Source organism: Larimichthys crocea, chromosome XVIII (genome assembly GCF_000972845.2).
Source record: "Larimichthys crocea isolate SSNF chromosome XVIII, L_crocea_2.0, whole genome shotgun sequence".
NCBI classification, from domain to species: Eukaryota; Metazoa; Chordata; class Actinopteri; family Sciaenidae; genus Larimichthys; species Larimichthys crocea.
In genome coordinates, this window is record NC_040028.1 from 15,588,040 (window position 1) to 15,607,791 (window position 19,752).

Below are 19,752 nucleotides of genomic sequence, written 5' to 3' on the forward strand. Positions count from 1 at the left end.
TTGCTATGGTAACGCTGCATTTTTGTTGCTGCTGTCTAAATTTGAGAAGAAAAAAAAAAACACAAGTCCAAAGATAAAATAATATTTAATTACCTATTTGCTATAAAATGATTACTTTACAGGGGACAGTTACTTACAATAAAACACCCAGACACAATAGCAGGATAAAAAATAACATTTATATGTTATATTTATGAATCATTATATTATATTTTAACATTTATAAATATGGAGAAATTTATAAGAGAAGAACTTGATCTTCTCGTCTTTGCCTTCTAGCTATTAATAAAGTTTAATTGTCTGAAACTGCACTGAAAGAGAGGTTATTATGAGTTTTGAGCCAGATGTCTAATTCATTTTAGGCTCTTAAAATGATGCAAGACACAGCACTAAAATCAAACAACGGAGCACACAGCCTGGCATTTACTTGACATTTATTTGCAATATTAGATTTCACAATTTTTGACTTAACAGGAACAAAAAAAAAAAAAACTATCAACATGAAGTGTTTTAATTGCGCACAAATAAAAATCATTTTCACAAATAAAAATGAGGGAAAGGTTCATATTCAAGATGGAACCAGACGGTCAGCCAGTCCTAATCGAAATCACGCTCTCAGTATGGTGTCCGGGTTTTATTTTACAGACCTGTCGTTTTGGCCTCTTCTTAAAACAAAAACAAAAAAACTTGTGTAGCAATACTTTCACAGAAAAACTCGGTGAAATGTAATTTATTCATAATAATGGAACAAATACAAACTTAGCAATAGATCAAAGATAAGGCAAAAGTTCACAAAAAGCAGCACGTCTTCTCAGTCGTCCGACTGTTGAGAAAAGTGCTTCAAGAAGAAATATTTCCATCAGTCAGTCAGACTAAACATTTCCACCGTCTGTATCTTTTTGACTGGGTGATCAAAATCTCAAACAGCCTCCATGTGCAGCTGTTTTTCTATGACATTCAAGCCTTTTTGCCAAAAAGGTGAAAGAAACATTCGGTTATATGCCTTTTATCAATAATAAATAAGAGAAATATATCTAATAACAACCTAAAGAAATGAAGGTTTTAAAAGCCACTGAACCATCGACTCACAACAATCTGACTTTTGTCTGCGAGAGTTTGGAGTGTGGATTATATATTTTTTTTTTACTGCAAGATGTTAACATGCAGTGGGAAACCATAAAAAAACACAAAAAATAAAATGTACATTTCAAAATATATTTCTATGCCTTGGATCACTTACAGTGTTTCACACCATGGCATAATAAAGTCGGATATCTGACAGTACAATCTAATGTGTTATTGGGAGAAGAAAAGAAACAATTTCATCACCTACAAAAATACAGTTTTTAAATCACTGCAACTTCAGATTGCCTCAGCGACACATCAAAACGATTAAATGACAAACTATTATTACACTAATGTGAAAGTTACGTTCGTCAAATGTGGCCTGTACAGTGCACTTTTGTACATAGAAAGCGATTCTATGGCCTTGGTTTTCGTTGTCCCTTACAGGTGACAAGGCAGTGACAAGGATGAAATGTTTTTAAGTTTTCGCTCCGACATTTGATCCTTGGACACAAGACGGCTTTTCATAGGCTAATACAACAGATCAAGGCCCTTTCAGGAACCTCCAGCAGACCTAAAGTCAGTTTAATAAATTACATTCATCATAAAATAGAAGAGAGTACAAGTGTTTTTTTTTACTCCTAATGTTAAACTAGTAAAGTATGCTTCTTACATTTACACATATAACAATGTGTAAAATATTCCACAATGAAATAAAGAAGAATGAAAAAGAAAAAAGAGTAAAACCTCTTGGTGGATTGTCTGAGTTAATCACACACAAGTTGAACACACACATTTTCATTAAAAATCAGTCACGTGAAAAGACATTAAAGGAAAGGTTGCACACACTGTTTGCAAAACAGGGAACTAAAACTTATATGAACGTTACGTATACAAGGGAACCATCACTTCTTTTTTTTTTTGTTCTCAACCAGATGCACTAAACACTCTTGTACTTTTCAAACAAAGACGGGTAATTGCATAATGTGGCATCAACCATACACAACTAAGAGCCTACCTCCTTAAGATCTACTTTACTACATAAAGTATTTCACTGTGCATAAAACTAATGATGAAACATTGTCATACACTGTGTGATCATCTTAAAAAAAAGAAATAAAATTAAGTCGGATATCAACTCTTATATGCATATTATAGTATAAGTCTGAGCATCAGGGGAAAATGAATCCAAAGACTAAATCTAAACAGGCTTACACAAAATACTAACGCGCTCACGTTTCTGTCTAAATGTGACTTAAGTGAAGAAGATTCAATTGATTTTTCACGCAAAGCCTTTTTTATATTCATGGTCGTCTTCGTACGCACAACTCTTTAGGCACTTGTAACATTCAAATAATACAGTACTGACAATTGACTGTAACATTAAGACTGACAGTTCACACAATACTCTGCTCAACCCTTAAGAGGATTACAACAACTTCAGTTTGAACATGAGCAATAGTAATTCCACACCGTGTTATGTCTTAAAACGTGGTTGGTTAGATCTTAACCGGGGCCTGTTTCACAAAGATGTTCTAGGTCACTGTTTGACCAGTCTTAGATTAGTTTAATGTAAGTTAGACTCAGAAAAGATGCTTTCGTGGTAGTAATCAGCGATCTCCACACTTACAAATGGCACTAAACTAAAGAAAAACATGCCTCATAATTTGTGTTTTCGTAATATCGCGGAGCAAGTCTATAAAGACTAAAATAACCTTCTGGAAATATACAGCAGTGAGGACACTGTCAGTCATTTTTCTTTGTTTGAGAGTCAGACTGACAGACTGCAGAAGTGCTGTCACATTAAGACGCCACATTTCAGCTCTGCCACAGGTACGACTGCAGGTTCTTTTCTGTATTGTTACGCTCCTTGCTGAATATTCCCAGTAAAAGTAAAAGTCTTTGTAACTGTTGAGTGGTTTAATGCGGCTATTCTGTCAGCCATTAGTCCTGTCGAAGAGAGAGTCGAGAATGACTCAAGCTTTTGTGCAACAGATCAATGTGAACGTCCTTCTGGAGTCTGACTGTTAGTTTGACCTGAGCCACAGTGCAGTATCTTTGTGAAAAGGGCCCCTTACAGATACGTTTAAGTCAAACATCACTGTGATAGATCATCCAAACGGAGGGGGACATTTCAGTATTTAAAAAAAAATAATAATTGTTGAGTCACTGCCTTGAAATAAAAAGTCAGAAAATGGATTATACAGTATTTTCTCTGTACATGCAATGCAAAGGCACACCAGGAGGTGGAGCACTGATCCTGTTCTCCGGGGACGACAGGCTAAACGATAAAGATGGACTATCAGAACATTTAAAACGAGTTTGTTACAACGTGGTTTAAAGTTTAAAGAAGTGCGTTTTAGTACTTGGTTTAAAATCATGAAATCTGGCACTAGATAAACAATCATTAACTTAGTTTTCATAAGACATTCATGAAGGAAAACAAATATTTGAACAATCTCCAATATAGGACCCCTTTACACCTGGTATTAACATGTAAGGTGTACACGATGAAAACTGATTTCAGATCAGATCTGTCATGCCTGTCTCTCCCTCTTATTAATATTTACATTACATCATTTCGGCTTATTTCCATGTCAGTAAGGTGTTGTTATCTGCACTGCACGTGTGTTTCCTGGTTGAATTTGTTCATTTTTATTCATGAGAACTGCACACGCTGAATTTTCCAGCTCATTAAGAGGCTAAACGCCTCCTAATAGTCAGAGAGTCAGAGTTGGGAAACAGGAAACCAGGATATTATGCACATAACCGAGGACGCGTGTTAATGCAGGTGCAAAGGCGCGTACATACGATAATCTTCGGTGACACTTACCTAACGCAGTATTAATCCTAGTAATGGAGCTATGTGATTTATTGGGAGGGTTCAAAGTAATTAAATGTCTTTAACCTTTTTCTTAAAACATCAGTGATGTTGTCAGCATGCAGCTTGTTGTAGGTCGTGTGTGCTGTGGACAGAGTATTTACAGAGCAGTTGTTTGGGGTCTTTAACAGCAGCAGCACAGCACTGACTTCTGTTCCTGGCCGTTACTTGAGGATGATCTGTTTCAGGGGGAGAAAAAACACAGTCACTTAGTGGTTACGCACAATGGAAATACATCAGAATTATCATTAAGATGAATATAACATTTACACAAATACCTTAATCCCCTAAACTCTTGATATTGCTGTTCCCATCAGGTTATTAACTAACGATAAAGCATTCCTCAGTTCATGACAGTTTTTCAAGGCTGCACTATTACATCAATTTGAAACACTGTGCAAATGTATTACGCATCATTTTATACACATCTTATCAGAATCCTGCCTAAAATAAACAGTGGAAGAAATTGTGTAACACTCAGCTATACAACCTTACTTTCTTAACAGACTCACCAGCGGGTAGTTTAGACATAGTTTTGTATATGTGCATGAGGGACTACAGAAATGTTTGATCTAAGAAAGGAGGCAAATGAACAAAGTAAATAATACTACAAATGTTTTATTACGGTTCAGTTTTATTTTTTTTTCAGTGAGCAAACATGCACAACAGCAGCGCCATGAGTCTGTTTGAGCTGAACCATAATTACTGTAGTATCATTGGTAACATCACCTGTGTTTACTGTACTGTTTCACGTCTATTAGGAAAAACATTCTTGATTTATCAATTATGTTTTATTTATAGTCAATTATAAATCCCCAGTGGTTTAATGTTTTACTGTGAAATGTAAAATATCCTGCCTCTATTATACATGTCAGTCACAAGTGTTTGTTAGATATAGAGCTCTATAGATAACATATACTGATTTGGGAATTTTATTACTCTCTGATATTGATTTTTGCCACAAAATCCAGTATTGGTTTGGCTCGAATAAAAATAAAAACCCCTATCAGGACAGTGTATTTTATACATAATATGTGTAACATAATATACTTGTATTATTATCATATTATGATAATAATACAAGTAATGCACATGTTTACTAATTAATATGACAAGTACTGAAGCTTCTCTTATGTTTTATGTGTTCGCTTCTCGCTTCAGAGAACATTAATGAAACAGGCACTCACATCGATCAAAGCAAAAACAAAAAAAAACATGCACTAAAGAATATATGCACCATATAACATATGTAATATGCATATATAAACACCACTATTTGCAGATGGAAGGCCTCTGAATAAGTGATGTCTGTCATAAAGGGAAGGGGGGTGAGATGCAGCTTAGTTCTACTGATGGTCTACAGGTAGATGAAGCTTAATGAGAGGCAATGCAAGCAGGGCAACGCTACGCTGATGAAGCAACTCCCCCTGATTGAAAAGATGAAGCACTTATTCAGAGCTTTACGGATTTATGACAGAAAGCTTTATAAAAGGAGCAAACCTGATTGGCTGGTGCTGTTGCTGCGTAGGGGACACTTGTGGCGGGAGAAGTGGCTGCAGAGACAGTAGCAGGCGTAGCACTGTACATCATGGGGACTTTTTCAGGAAGGGAACCATGAAAGCAATGAAAAGGGAGGTGGAGCGTTATGGTAACCATAGCAATGTTTTTCTCTCTCTCTCTCTTGCCAGGCAAATACAAAATGATATTAGCAGAAAGCCATCATTGAGTTAGACCAGCAGATGGCATGTGATCACACAGCAAAGCGGGACAGCAGGGGAGAACATAAAAGGAAGGCTGATAAGAGATAAAATTAGGAGAACTGTCCATAAATCGACAACCCCCGTAAAAGACACGATATGTACAGCAATGCCACCAGGCATGAAGTGCTTTTTAAAAGACATTTATTATTGTGCTTTTAATAATTTAAAACATTTAAGTGAATCTCAGGGATGCTAATCAGATTTCCAAAGCAAATCTACAACCAAGATTCACCAAAATGCTTCATTTTATATTGTGTTTGACTACCTGAAAGGATTATTAATATATTATTAGTAAGTAAATATTACAAGACTTGGTGATCAGAAAACTATGGAAATATGCAACACAATTATGGGGGTTCCTGATTACTGCTCTCCTGGAATTATGAGAAAACGAAAGAAATTAAAAAAAAAGGGACCTACCGATGCTGTTAGCGGGCGTCATGCAGAAGACAGAACCTGTGTGATTATCAAATGGAAAGAGACTTTCATTTAGTGTGACTGACACATATCAAAATACGTCTTTAGTGTACACAAATAAGACCCAGTGTTTAGACGGTAAGGACAAAAAACGCCAAGTTTCAGGGTTAAAGAGCTGCGTACATATCGCGTGCACCGGCTCACCGTCACACTGTCGTGATTTACTGGGACACTTGAACAGAACGGAGGGATCGTTAACGTTATTAGTCACCCCTGTGCTTTTCCTGCTATGACAAGTCAAAACGTCTGCTGAGCAAGAGGCCTGTAGCACGGGCCTTGTAATTGGTGAATTTACTATAAATAGAAAGCAGTTACAATCTGCGGTTTTCTTGCAAAATGTCAAACTCTGACTCTTAAAATAGTCCGGATAAGGAATCAGGACATAACTAATGAATAAAATCTTTCTATGTGAATTGTCCTTAAGTAAACGTGACGTATGTATGACTTGTGGGCAGTATCCCATGACTTATTAAAATAGAAAGTGCCTGTTTAGCTTTGAATCCACGAGAGGATTAAAAAAGACTCACCTGTGGGATAAAATGCAGGAGTGTGCTGCTGCAGCTGTGTGTTGGCCAGAGCTTGTTGGTAGTGCAAAAAACTGGGGCTGAGGAGAGAGCTGGCCCAGCTGCTCTTCTCAAGAGCTTGTCTCTTTGGTAGGGGTTGTAGGACACTGTGAGGAAAGGCCTGGAAAGTAACAAGGAGACATGACACACTAAAACCTCACACGTCTCCGTTCTCTCTCTGTTTCAGCTACACACATTTAATATTTAGTATTCATTTAAGAAATAATGTGCACAGCAAACATGACTACACGATAAAAGGTGACATATCACAAAGTGGAAAAATAAAGCATGTTTTAGGATACAAAAAAAGCATGGATGTATCAATCAATTATATAAAAGATATCTCACAAATTAAGCACTTAAAAGATATTGATGGTGACTGTACACAAAGACTATATGAGACTTTGAAGAAGCTTTAAACCACAATGACAAAAATGAAACGTTATTACAATACATTGATAGCTACAACCAAAGCAAAAGGTGAAAATACCAGGTCTACAGTTGCCTCGAGGGATCGCTTCATTGCTTTGGCAGTCGACTGAGTCTTTTAATAGCAGGCAGCGAGCACATGATGGCAGTGGGCCAATGGGATTCAAGCGTATTAACATACAGGTAACAGCAAGCAGAGGTGCATCATGGGGGACAGCATTGTGGATAGGTGAGAAGGGGAAAACAAAACAAAATAATCTGAATGTAGTATACCACATAAAACACAATATGCATGCACAGTAACCAAAATAACTGATTAAAAGGACACGCTAACTAAAGATTTCTTAATTAGTAGGTCAACACGTTCAGTTAATCAATAGCTTTGGCAACATAGATTTGCAGTGACTATATGTGTATTGATCACTATGACAGCATTACTTGATCAGAGGTTGTTAACTGGAATCAAAACACTACAACTACCATGATGCAAAAAGAGTGCAACTACGCACACTAGAGAATTTTGGAACACGTCCATTGATTTTTATAGCTTTCAGGAAGGGATAACAACGTAATGCACATCAAGCACTGCACATTTTTATTGTTAATTGAAAGATGCGAGCTAGCCAAAGGAAACATCACACAGACGCAGCTGAAATAACCCGTTATGGCATTAGAAGCACAGAATGTGGAGCATTTACACAAAGACTTTTTGGTGGGATGGCAGATGCCGTCTAGGCGCGTACGACTGAGCAGGACGGCTTTTTGTGAACTTAAAATACAACCTGAAAAAATGTAATGTGAATGTGAGTAACCGTAAAAGATGATGTACAGAAAAAGAAGTGATGTAGATGATCTATGGCAGGCATCTATGGAAGCAGGTTTCACTGAAGCCACGTGGTTTCAGAGCGATGTTAATGTAGTTAATTTTATAGTACATGTGCGAAGTGAGAGCTCATGTTTAAAATAACGTAACGGTAAAACTGAAATCAAACAACGAAACATTTAGTTGGGAGAATTGGCAGAATGGTAACAGGTCACTTTATGCTCCTTTATGGACTTTTCCATGCAGGCTGTTACCACAGAGCTTAGCCATTACAATGACTGATACTATGTAGCACAGAGAAGTTATTTCTAACTGCAATATAGCACCGGTTCTGTCTATAGAGTGTCTGGCAAATGTATAGCTTTCAGTTGGGTCTGTTTAAAGGCACGAGCCAAAATGCAAATGCAAAAAAATGCAAATGCAAGATTATTCTCAATTTGACTGACAGGTCTTTTAATATAGGACAAACCCTGGACAACAACTCCTATAAATCTCATCTCATCCTTTGTAATTCTGAGGTCACAGAAGGTCTGTTTACATCTTCTGTGTTTGTAAGCACGGGATTAAAAACAGGCATATGCTTTTAATTATCAGAAGAGAAATGGACAAATGTTATTACTAAACTAAACTAAACTTCATGTATCATGTATGTAAATATACTCAGAGCTTTATATAATCTAAGATAGAGTTTTGGAGGGAGGGGAAATGTGAGGAAAAGATACTCCATGAGGTGAAATGGACACGTGCATGCTGGTGTTTTAAAAACAACAGGAATTTTTTTGGCACTCAAATCAAATCACTTTTGGCAATTAAATCATTATTTTTGATGTCTATAGCGAATAAACGTCCCCTGAAAGTGTTTAGAAATCATAGAAAAAGATGCTCCTTATAAAACTCTGCCTGAAAACCGTCACAGTAATGCATTGATAGGTGTCTGTATATTTTTGGGTGTATAGCAAACGGGAACTGGTATTAGCTATTGCAGCATGTACAAGAGGTTTAACAACTGATTTTAAGATCATTACTATGCCGCTACATTAAATATGCCGTTACAGATGATAGTATATAAATGCTGTATATCGTGCTCCACATTCAGTGATGTCATGGCAAACACACTTACACCAGAAACCAGCGCATTACTGGCAGGATAACGTGTTGTGTGCAAAGTAAAACACTTTACAGCAGTCAGAAATTTAAAGCTTTGTCTTACCACGGCTGCGGCCTGGGCTGCCACGGCTGTCTGATTGACCTGCTGTTGACTGGATTTGATTTTGGCCTGCAAGTGTGCAGGCGGGTGAAAATACTTGCACTTCTCCCTGGAGCAGCGGCTCTTGATGTAGTCCATGCAAACAGTGACAGTGTTATCAGTGGCATCAATCATCGGACTGTCACTGGGGTGTGCAAAGCGGCAATCTGTCTCCCCTCTTGCGCAGCTTCCCCGCTGAAACTCACGGCACACCTGAGAAGAGCGAGAGCAAATTCAGATTTTTTGCATGTAGTCAGCTCACAGATGCACTAATGCGTTTTTTTTATGTCAAATTACTCCTTGTGCTGCATGAATACCTCCAGTTTGTCTGAACGCATCAGCTTCTGCGATGGAGAAGAAGAAGAAGAAGACGAAGAAGAGGAGCTCTGGACTGTGATGGGTGGGCTGCCAGGAACAAGAACCGGGGTGCTGGAAAGGTTGTCTGTTGGGACGAGGCTCATTCCATGACTCAACGGTGTCATGTATGAACCATAACAAAGACCGGTATTTGTGCCAAGTCCCTGGGTAACAGGAAATGTTGGCTATGAAGGAAGATATTATATATTAGGGAGACAAGCAGCACAACAGATAAATACAGTTCTCTTTCATAACTATGAGGACCTCACCACGGGCTGCAGGCTCGGTCCTGGGATCATGAGCTGCATCTGTTGGGCCAGCACGGCTGCTGCTGTCTTCTGCTGGATGAGATTGTTGCGTCCGTTTATCTCTAACTGGGTTTTTAAGTGTGATGGTGGATGAAGATACTTGCAGTTTTCTCTTGAGCATCGACCCTGTATTCAGAGGAAATGGAAAAGGCTAAAGAACAGATCTAACCTTTGATTTGAAGTCTACAATGAGATGCAAAGTTCCTTTCTCTAGCATGAAAGTCGGATGTGTTACCCAACGATCAATAACCTCGATCTACACAACTGTACTTCCTACATAGCTTACAGAAAGGAAACACCGTTTCCCACATTGGCATCGAACGATAGCTTTGACACAGATGATGTGCTGTGCAATAATCCAATATAAATGTATAACAGGGCTATAAGCAGCATTATTTAGATGGAGACCAGTGAGATATCAATTCACAGTGCTCTCTTCAGCACTATACTGTAACTATCATGAGAGACTTTAGGAAAAAGCTGACTGGCTACGTAAGACATCCCTGAGCATGGCAGGGATGATTCTTATGAAAGTAGGTCTTATGTATTACACCCACATTCAAGTTCATACGCCTCAGCTATGGAGAACCTTCACAGACTTCATGACGGTATTTATCTTCTTTGTAGTAGAGAGGATATTTTTGTGAGGCCTGTTTGCCTCCCTGATCCAAGAGGCATGGGTCACACAGAAGACATGCATCGCATTAAAAGACTTCTCAGTAACCACTGCTACTGGTGAAGTTGATTTCTGGTCTTTATTAACCAGCTGAATGAAGTACTTTATAATATTAATATTTACTTCTCTACTGCCTGAGAGATATCTTCAATCATAAAACCGCTGGGAGAGCTATCCACAGAAACAAGCTCACATTCGATCTGTATGTCAACGAGACACTCAACTTCATTGATGGAAGTCATGAGATAGTAGTTACAATACCGAAGCATGTGCACATTCTTTGGTATAATCAAGTTAACTCTGTCAGGAGTAATTTATGAATGGGTAGAAGAGAACTTTGACAGCATTTGTTACATCCTGGTCACAAGCCTAAAATGAACAAATCACATGGCAATACAGTGCCAATTTCATCGAATGCCATCTGGACAAGCCGAAACAGGAAAACTAGTGGAAGTGTGAAGCACAATTCGAGCTAGTTCTACTGTTCTGTAGTTAAAGACAAAATTAGGATTGATATATTTTTTTAAAATTCACTCAGTTAGTCATCAAAGTAATTCAACATATCTATTCAGTATAATAGCTCCTGGTTTCTTATTGACAGCAATAGACCAAAGTTAAGTCAGGTTAGATCACAAATCAGTGCAATGCATGGTCTCACAAACATTAACAACAACTTAAAATGCCTCTAGTAACACTTTCAAACTAATTGTTTACCATCGTCAGCAAAAGGGCGATGAGTTTTAGTATCTCAAGAGGACAAACTAGAGCAAAGCTGTTTTATGAAATAATAAAATCACTCACAGTTTCTACTGGCAGGGCATGTGGTGCAATAATGACAGCCTGATCCTGGTAATAGATTTTTTTTTAGGCAGATACTGATATTGCAATTTGAGAGTTGGAGAAATCCTTTAATGATATAATGGATGATTTTTTCTTTACTCAACCTGTAACATATATAAACAATCTTGATAAAATGTCCCTTAATTTTTCCTCCTTTAAAAGCAGTTAGCATTTGGGGATCTTTAAGCTGTCTTTTAATTCAATTAAAAACAGTAAAAACAACTTGACAATTTGAAAAAATGTAATCAAAATTCAAACACAAGAAGAATAGTTCAATATTGATTAGTATAATATATGATCTTCATCAATGAACTAATTGAATTTCATCATGTGTTGGTTGGTTAGTCCAGTAAGCTTTTTAATCCTGTTTTCTGAGGCTGTTTTCTCAGCAGAAAAAGGAGTTTCAGAGCAAAAGATTTAAACTCTTGAATGGAAAGCAATTGCCTGACACCTCCAATAATTAATCGTGTTTAATAACAGGGTACTAATACGTTTGCCTGGGCTCATTACTTCTCCTTGATATTCGATTTAACAATGTTCAAGATGAATCAATGAGTGCAGGTTTTAGATATAGGAATAAAGTAGCTGTTTTAAATTAAAGCTCAGGTCCTTGACCACTGGGGCAGAGAGAAGGACCTCTGTCTGGACAAGCTGTGTATAGACTGCCTACAGCCAGGAGATAAGACGATGACTCAACGGGAGAATAATCCCTGGCCAAAGCTGCATTGTGGTGTGATAGTGAACGTGCGAGAGTGGATTAAGGCAGGCCTGGTTTCATTCAGGACAATTGAGCTTACAGGGGAATAAACTGCCTACGTTAGATATGTGATGAGAGTGACCGTTATTTTACTTATCTTTGGAAAACTGTGGTATTATATACCTATAGTTTCACTAACGCTGAAGCTATACACAATGAAAGACTTTAAATGGATATATATGGAGGGACTGGACACTGACAGTAGTAGTTGAGGATGGAAAATGGAAAATACATTTTTAAGTGCTTTTTAAAGTTTCCTTCTTTATACAAGGGCATTATTTTTTATATATTTAGTGAGGGATCATTATATTTCTTACCTTCAGTGAGTCAAAGCAAGCAATAACTCTTCCATTTTCAACTTGGCAGCTCTTCGGCGGATGAGCAAATTTGCACTCCTCATCACTACGTGAACAGTTCCCTCGCTGAAACTGTCGGCAGACTTCCAGGGTAAGCCATTTTGTGTCTCGGACTGAAGAAACGTTCAACGCCATGTCCAAAGGTTATTTTTTATTACAAGTCAATTTTATTGTCTTGTGTGCCTCATACACCAAAAGCTGTAGGTTGGCTTTATGTACGAAGTCCTCTATTAAAACAACGGGGTGAGTCGTCCATCAGCCAGAGCAGAAATATCGGATGGTGGTCAATCACTCTGAAATCACACGTTCAAGTGTATCTAACTAATGGTGCCCGTATCAGACAAGTCAGGGAAATTGAATGCAAATGTGTCACTTTAGTCATACATTCTCAGGTCTGTATTTTTTTATATTAGGTCTCTTATATAATGATTCTATTTTAGCATTTTCTAGGTGCTGATGTTGTGCAAAGTGGTGGCAAAGGGCTTGCAGCTGAGGTATCCGGTGCCGGTGCCTGAGTCTGGCGGAAAGCAAAAGCCGACAATGGACCAACTTCAAGTCAGGGATATCTTTTAGAAGGCACTTCCTGTTTGTGATCTGAAAGACAAAAAAACAGGGAAAAAACCCATTTAAATTGCTGATATTGTATCCAAATTACAACATTATAATTATGGTGTCATTAGTCTACAGTTGGCCCATTTAGAGCTACCATAAATTATTTTTGAAAACTCTATTCTCTGGAGACAGTTCATTCTCTGGAGTCATCAGTTCTTTAGCAGTTCACAGAAGAAAGCAGACCAGGTTAAACAATAACAAATATGATCTTGTGTAATTAGTCAAGTTATATTTAGTGAGGTCAGACTCTCCGGAGACTAATCGTTTAAGTCGTTTTTTAAACAAAAACTTCTCTAGCTTTACAAATGAGAGCGTTTGCTGCTTTTGTCTCTTTAAAACAGAATCTCTTCAGGTTTTGAACTGTCGGTTGCCCAAAACAAAACGTCTGAAGATGTCAACTTAGACTTGGATTGTGACATTCTTTGCCAACTTCTAACAAGTTAACTGAGAAAATAATTGGCAGATTAATCAACAATGAAATTAATTGTTAGACAAGACGTGACGAGCAAAACACCAAACAAAGCACGACTTACAAAATGATCAGAAATTAATCAGTTTAAAAAAAAAGATCTGACTTTTTAGACCAAAGCTTGATGAACAAACTATCAAACTATCAAACTAGAACTGAAGTGCCTCTTAATAGTGGTAGTATACTGAAATATATGGAAAAGTTATAACCAATTAACTCCTCTATCAAGCCTGAACTTTACATTTACAATTCAATAAATCAGCAAAGCATTGATCATACAGCCTGATAAACAGATATTTCTTCCTTGCCAGCACTCTGACCAGATCTCTATTTGTGTACTTTGTACTGGAAAGTATGTTTCCCTCTTGGAAAATTGGACCATTCCACTTATGTGATATTGTGGTTTACTCCACTATAATTCGATCTCTCTCAGTCATTCAGTCTTCTTTCATTTCTACCCTGTGACTGCAGTCACGTCTCCATAAGATGTTCTTTCCAGCCTAATATTGCGAATCGTAGCTAGTTAGTAAAGACTTTCTTTGTCATTCTTCACTTCATGAATGTTGTGACGGTTAGTCGTACGTGCAATATCACGTCTGCGCATTTCACAACTGATTTATCTAGGCCGTGCTTCCTCAATAAAAAAATTGGGGGCATGTTACATACACATACAGCAATCAATCAATCACTAACAGAATATTATATGTTATTTACAAAGCTCAAATCAATAGAGATCAATGCTAAGCTATATTTAGAGCACATTTTGCTGAACAGTATCCACTGCAACACACTATAACCTATTTTTCCAGTACACTGTTAGGCTCTTTATTTGCTGATACTGTGCGATTATATGAGCACTACAGTCAGATATGCTGACTCTTGGCCCAGAATACAAAAGACAAACTAGACAAAGCTTAAACGTGCGTCATGGTGGGATTCAGACACAGGACAGGACAGTCAGACCAGCACACTAAGTGTTAAAACACACAGGAAGTAGCTGAGCAGACAGAAAAGGTGGTTTAAGTCGTGAGCTGGATAAATCTGTGCGAGAGTTGAAAAGTAACATTGTCTGTGAATAAAGTAAAGGCTCAGGAGGCACAGATTCAGAATAAACTCTAGCTATTGTTAACCCAGTTGTACTACTGTAACAAGCTTTCAGCTTTACTGCATGCTATTCTACAGCATACTGCAGCAAATTCCTTTGGACGCAAGTCAGGAAACGGAGCAAGAAAACCTACCTCTCTCACTTCATGCAGCACTAAAGAACTTCTGTCCCCGACCGAGAATCTGGCTGAGAGATACAATCCTTAACTTGTTAAGATAATGACCATAACGACGGCTTTTATCGTCCTCTCTGTCCCGCGGTGTTTAGTGACCAAAAGATTTTCCTCTTCACAACAGTAAAAACAGACTGTCTGTTCAACTCTGGCTGAAACATTTCCAGCCACCCCCTTCCTGCCCGAGAGCCAGCCTCTGGGAAGACCCTCCCAGTCGGAAATTGGCCAATAGAAAGCCAGGATGCCGATGCACTGTGTGAAAGCTGGCTGCAAAGCTTGGAGCTGGCTGTTGACCCTTTTTTTTTATCTGTGAATAAAAATCAATTACTTAAAGAAGATTTAATTGAACATTTGATCCGGCCTTCAGGATTTATTACATGCAATGATCAGTATAGACTGAATAAATAACACTGTACAAACCTCCTGCACCAGCGTGACCATGAAAATGTATGTCATAATCAGTCTCAGTATGTTTTTATTGCAATTAAATGTAATTACAACTCCTTAACAAATCAGGTTTTTAACTGGGTTTGATTAATTTTCATACTGTAAAATCAGGTTTTTAACTGGGTTTGATTAATTTTCATACTGTAATTTGAATATATTTACATTAATCATCTAGCTGACGCTTTTATCCAAAGCGACTTACAAAGAAAGGGAAACAATCGAGGTAGAGGAGGTTCTTTCTGAAGTCTTCAAGAGTTATTTTAAAAGGTAGACGGGGACGCTCCTGATCTGGTAGAAACTGGTAGGACGTCCACCAATGGGGGAACAACAGATGAGAAAAGTTTGGATTGCCTTAAACGTACGGGTGCCAGAGCCAGGCGTCGATCATTGGAGGATACGGGTTTTAAAGTAGGTGAGTATTACCTATTAATATTAACATCTGAGCAATTATGAGAATAGAAAAAAGCAACAACCCACCGTACAAAACATGACAATATTTGGTTCTATACTTTTTAAACGTGTAACAACATTGAAAAATCCTGATATAACTTTTCACAAAAATGAATTTCACAGCATGAAAACTCCCATGATAATCTCTCATAATGTGATGAGAAGGGTTGGCCATGTGTAGCAACAGAAAATGCTATTGCAGCAAAAAAAAAAAACAGTGTGATGAATAATTTAGTCAAAGCATGACACTACTTTTTTTTTCTCCAGTGCTAATGTTTAAAACACTTTATTAGACATTAAACATGTTTTATGAAGTCCAGACTTCAAACCCACCTGTTTAAAATGCATTGTCATATTTTGAACCTGTTTTTAATGTTGTATTCTTGTGATTTGATTTTATGGTTCTTTTTGTTTGTTTCTGTTATCTGCTCTCATTTATTGTAAGGTGTCCTTGGGTGACAGAAAGGTGCCTATGAAATAAAAATTATTATAGGGATGTTTTATCTCAACTTCAACACAGCTAAAGGCATTTTGTTGTGTGACTCTTTAATAACGCAGGGTATCAACTTTAAAATGCAACCAGCAGAATATAACATCAGTGACACTGTTACATCACATTTGTTTGGTAGCATGGCTGAGTCTCTGATTTGCATTCTCATCATAGGCTACTTCAGCTAGCCTCTCATCATCTGAACACTCAGCTAAGAGGCTACAAAGCTACAAAGACACAGCTGCTCTTGCGGGTTATAACATTATAACATTATAACGTTATAACGTGTGTTAGCTCACAGTGTTTAGCCGAGGAGGGCACCTGCTTACCTCATCATCATCACGGATGAACCGAGGATCACACGCACCAGCTCGGACGACACGACACGACGACGACGACGAGGACGACGACAGTCCGGCTTGAACTAACGAAAACAAGATGTCAAGTGCTGCCGAAATGTTTGGCCGACGACCCGTTTGATTCTGGCTCGGTTCGTTGGAGCATAGTTTGTCATTTCGTCCGTGTACCCGGCCTCATTTCTGTCCTCACTTCGGAGCACCGCACAGATTTAAGCAACAAGCTTTTGACAGCTTACTGTACGATCGTCAGTTTAACGAAGAGGTGGGGGGGTTTCCCGGGTTCTGCTGTTGACGCTTAAAGACATATACACAACGTTTAAAACAACAGACAGCATACAACACGCCCTATAATAAAACAGATATATTGATTTGATTTTAACGGAAGCAACAACTGTTGAAAAGAGCTATATTCGTAACTTATATCCCCCTAATACCCCCCCTCCTTAAAATCATAAAGTGGTACGGTCCACACGAATGCCAGTAGGCTAAAAGGGCAAGGGTTTGCTTGTTGCCAAGGGAACAGCAGCAACCATGTGAGTTTAATGGGAATATAAACATCTAATTATCAAAGTGTGTTAATATAAAGTTAATACAAAGATAGTGTGAGACCACATTTTTGTGCTGAGTTCTTGTGTGCCTGCTGAGAACCGTACATCTCCAGGAAACGTGTGTCCATCAGCAGACGTTGTAATGATTTATCATTGCAAATGTTTAAAAACATGTAATTTTCTTTGTCAGATTGTTATCATTGATTGTAATTGAACTGAAGAGAATGTGAACATTTAAAGTCACTAATGTTTTATTTAGATAGATAGATAGATAGATAGATAGATAGATAGATAGATGCAGCATGCAAACATACATTGAACATACATTAGAATGAACCTATAACACAGTGTCCATACGTTAAAATTAACCTGAGATAGATCCAAAATTTAAACATTTGTAGCAAAATTAAACATTTGCATTGAATGGAATTAAAAATGTGCAGAGGAGTTAAACTCTAAAAGTTAAAAAATGAAAAAAGAAAATAAATATATACCTGTGTTATACCTGTGTATTCCTCACCAGTCTGTCCAGTCAGGCAGCGTCCCTCTTCTATGCTGCTTTCTCCCCCAGCAAACCACAGCATAGAAGAGGACGTTGGCCTCCAACACTGGTAAAACATCTGCAGCAGTTTTTTTGCAGATGTTGAAGGACCCAAGTCTTCTCAGGAACAGACGACGACACCGTCCTTTCCTGTGGAGAGCGTCCATGTTTAATAAAAGAAACCCATTTTGGTTTAAAATAGATTTAATCAAAGATTTCTTTGATTAATGGTCTCTTAATATTTGTGAAGGCAAACTCTTAGCCACTCTTTATCGGCATGGTTTTAAACATAGCAGTTTAGACAGTTAACCTATACTAAAATGTTATTCTAAAATGGGTTTTTTAGATAGATTGAAAAATAAATATCAGGTGTCAGATTCACTCAAAGTCGATTAAATAAAGCAAACTGATAATACCATTTGATTCCCAGGTTGGTTTTCACTGTTCTTACTGAATATTAAAGGGTGAATGCATTATTGTAGATGACTTGCAATGCATCCTCTCTTATTTAAGTTTATGTCAACATTAAATGTAGTCACACTGTCCAGCCAAAATGACCTAACATAGGCCTGTCTACTCTATTTAGGGATCTCTAGAAATAAAGTTTCAGTGCAGCTGCATTATTGAGAAGAGATCATCTTGTCTCTGACCATGAGAGTTTCATGAATGAAATCCTCACTGTTAACAGAAGATGGTAGCACCTATAACCAGTTAATTTGACTTCATTTTCATACAGTCGAGGGAAATGGAGACCAATTGTCCATCTCTATAAACAGCCTGTGTTGCTAACTCAGATATTTGAAACATGACAGAGAGCCACATCCTAAGCCAAATAAATTAACAGTTTAATCTCCGAAATTGAAATGTATTTTAGAAGTTTAATATATATTTTTTGTGGAGTAGAGGTAAAAAGTAACCTATCATAAAATATAAATAATGTGCATAAGTAAATGTACCTTTCACCACTAATAGTAGCTGGACCGGATGTATCTGTTCAGTGCATAATTATTTGATTAAATAGTTCTAGATTGATTTAACATTTTAGTATTTTAGTAACATTTAGTACCTCACTAAAATCTCTCTAAATTGTGCCCAGCTGTCATCATCCACATTAGAGAAGCTCCGAGTGGAGAAAAATGTTGAAATGTTCAACTGAATTACTTTCAATTATTACCTTCCCAGCAGCAGTGAGTATGGAAGCAAATAATAATTTAAAAAAAATTAATCATTTGAATTGGAAAAGCAACCAGAAGCTTCAATGCTTTCAATCGTCACTGTTGAAATTTAACTACCTTCATATTGACCCACAACAACACAAGCCAGAAAACAGCCAGATAATATTATTTATTAGTCCAACAGCAAGAGCCCCAGCCCTGCGACTGTCTTTCAGCCTCTTATCTTATTCTATGAATGACTAAAAGTCATTCCCATATTTATTCTTGTCTTCTTCCTCCATCAGCATCACCTTTGGTCTCTTTACCTCTGTTATGGCCATAGAGGTTGCATAGTTTGGAAAAATATGTTGTACTGAAAAGATTTTTACTGAGGTTCATAATCCTTTTTTAGATATTCACGCAGAAAGATGACTGACAGAGGGTTAAAAGGTGAAAGCATTTAGTCCAAATGATTTATGAGAAGAAGGAGCCTTTAGTGAGATACAGACCAATGATGTGGAAAAACTGGTGATGCAAACATATTAAACAAACCCTGATCATGGCCAGACAAGTTGCGTGAATTAGCCAATTGGATGCTGTTGGCATGCTGATGAGGGGTTGTGGCCCAGGCTAAAAATTTATGTATTTAAGTCTATTCAACTCAAAGATGCTTGGTTCAAATCAACTCAAATTGTTTAAGAAACTCCAGGCTAACACTTTTTATAAATACTGTGTGTAATGAAAGCACAAAAGATTTGTGTTTTAAGTTATCTTCTTCTACCGAAGGTAAGATATTACATTATTGATTGTCAACATTAACCAATTTCTGTCTGAATTTCTGTCATTTCAGAGTTGAACGTGGATATG

The 19,752-nt window shown here is 37.6% G+C and overlaps 1 protein-coding gene across 5 annotated transcripts; it reads right to left on the reverse strand.

The window, feature by feature from the left end:
* Positions 1–417: 417 nt before the first annotated feature.
* Positions 418–16,895, reverse strand: LOC104922684 (muscleblind-like protein 2a). Of its 5 annotated transcripts, none has more exons than XM_019274200.2 (11): positions 16,613–16,895; positions 12,500–13,132; positions 9,871–10,035; positions 9,562–9,786; positions 9,209–9,457; positions 7,237–7,290; positions 6,711–6,867; positions 6,127–6,162; positions 5,447–5,499; positions 4,459–4,518; positions 418–4,125 (listed from the first exon to the last, which is right to left on the reverse strand). In XM_019274200.2, exons 2-11 carry the CDS (start codon positions 12,671–12,673, stop codon positions 4,111–4,113), a joined length of 1,188 nt encoding a protein of 395 aa, XP_019129745.1. In that variant the 5' UTR covers positions 12,674–13,132; positions 16,613–16,895; the 3' UTR covers positions 418–4,110. The 5 variants fall into 5 exon arrangements, with proteins under 5 accessions (XP_019129745.1, XP_019129743.1, XP_019129747.1 ...); XM_019274198.2 differs by having other exon boundaries at positions 5,447–5,541; positions 16,613–16,893; XM_019274202.2 differs by lacking the exon at positions 4,459–4,518 and having other exon boundaries at positions 16,613–16,894.
* Between the last annotated feature and the right edge of the window lie 2,857 nt (positions 16,896–19,752).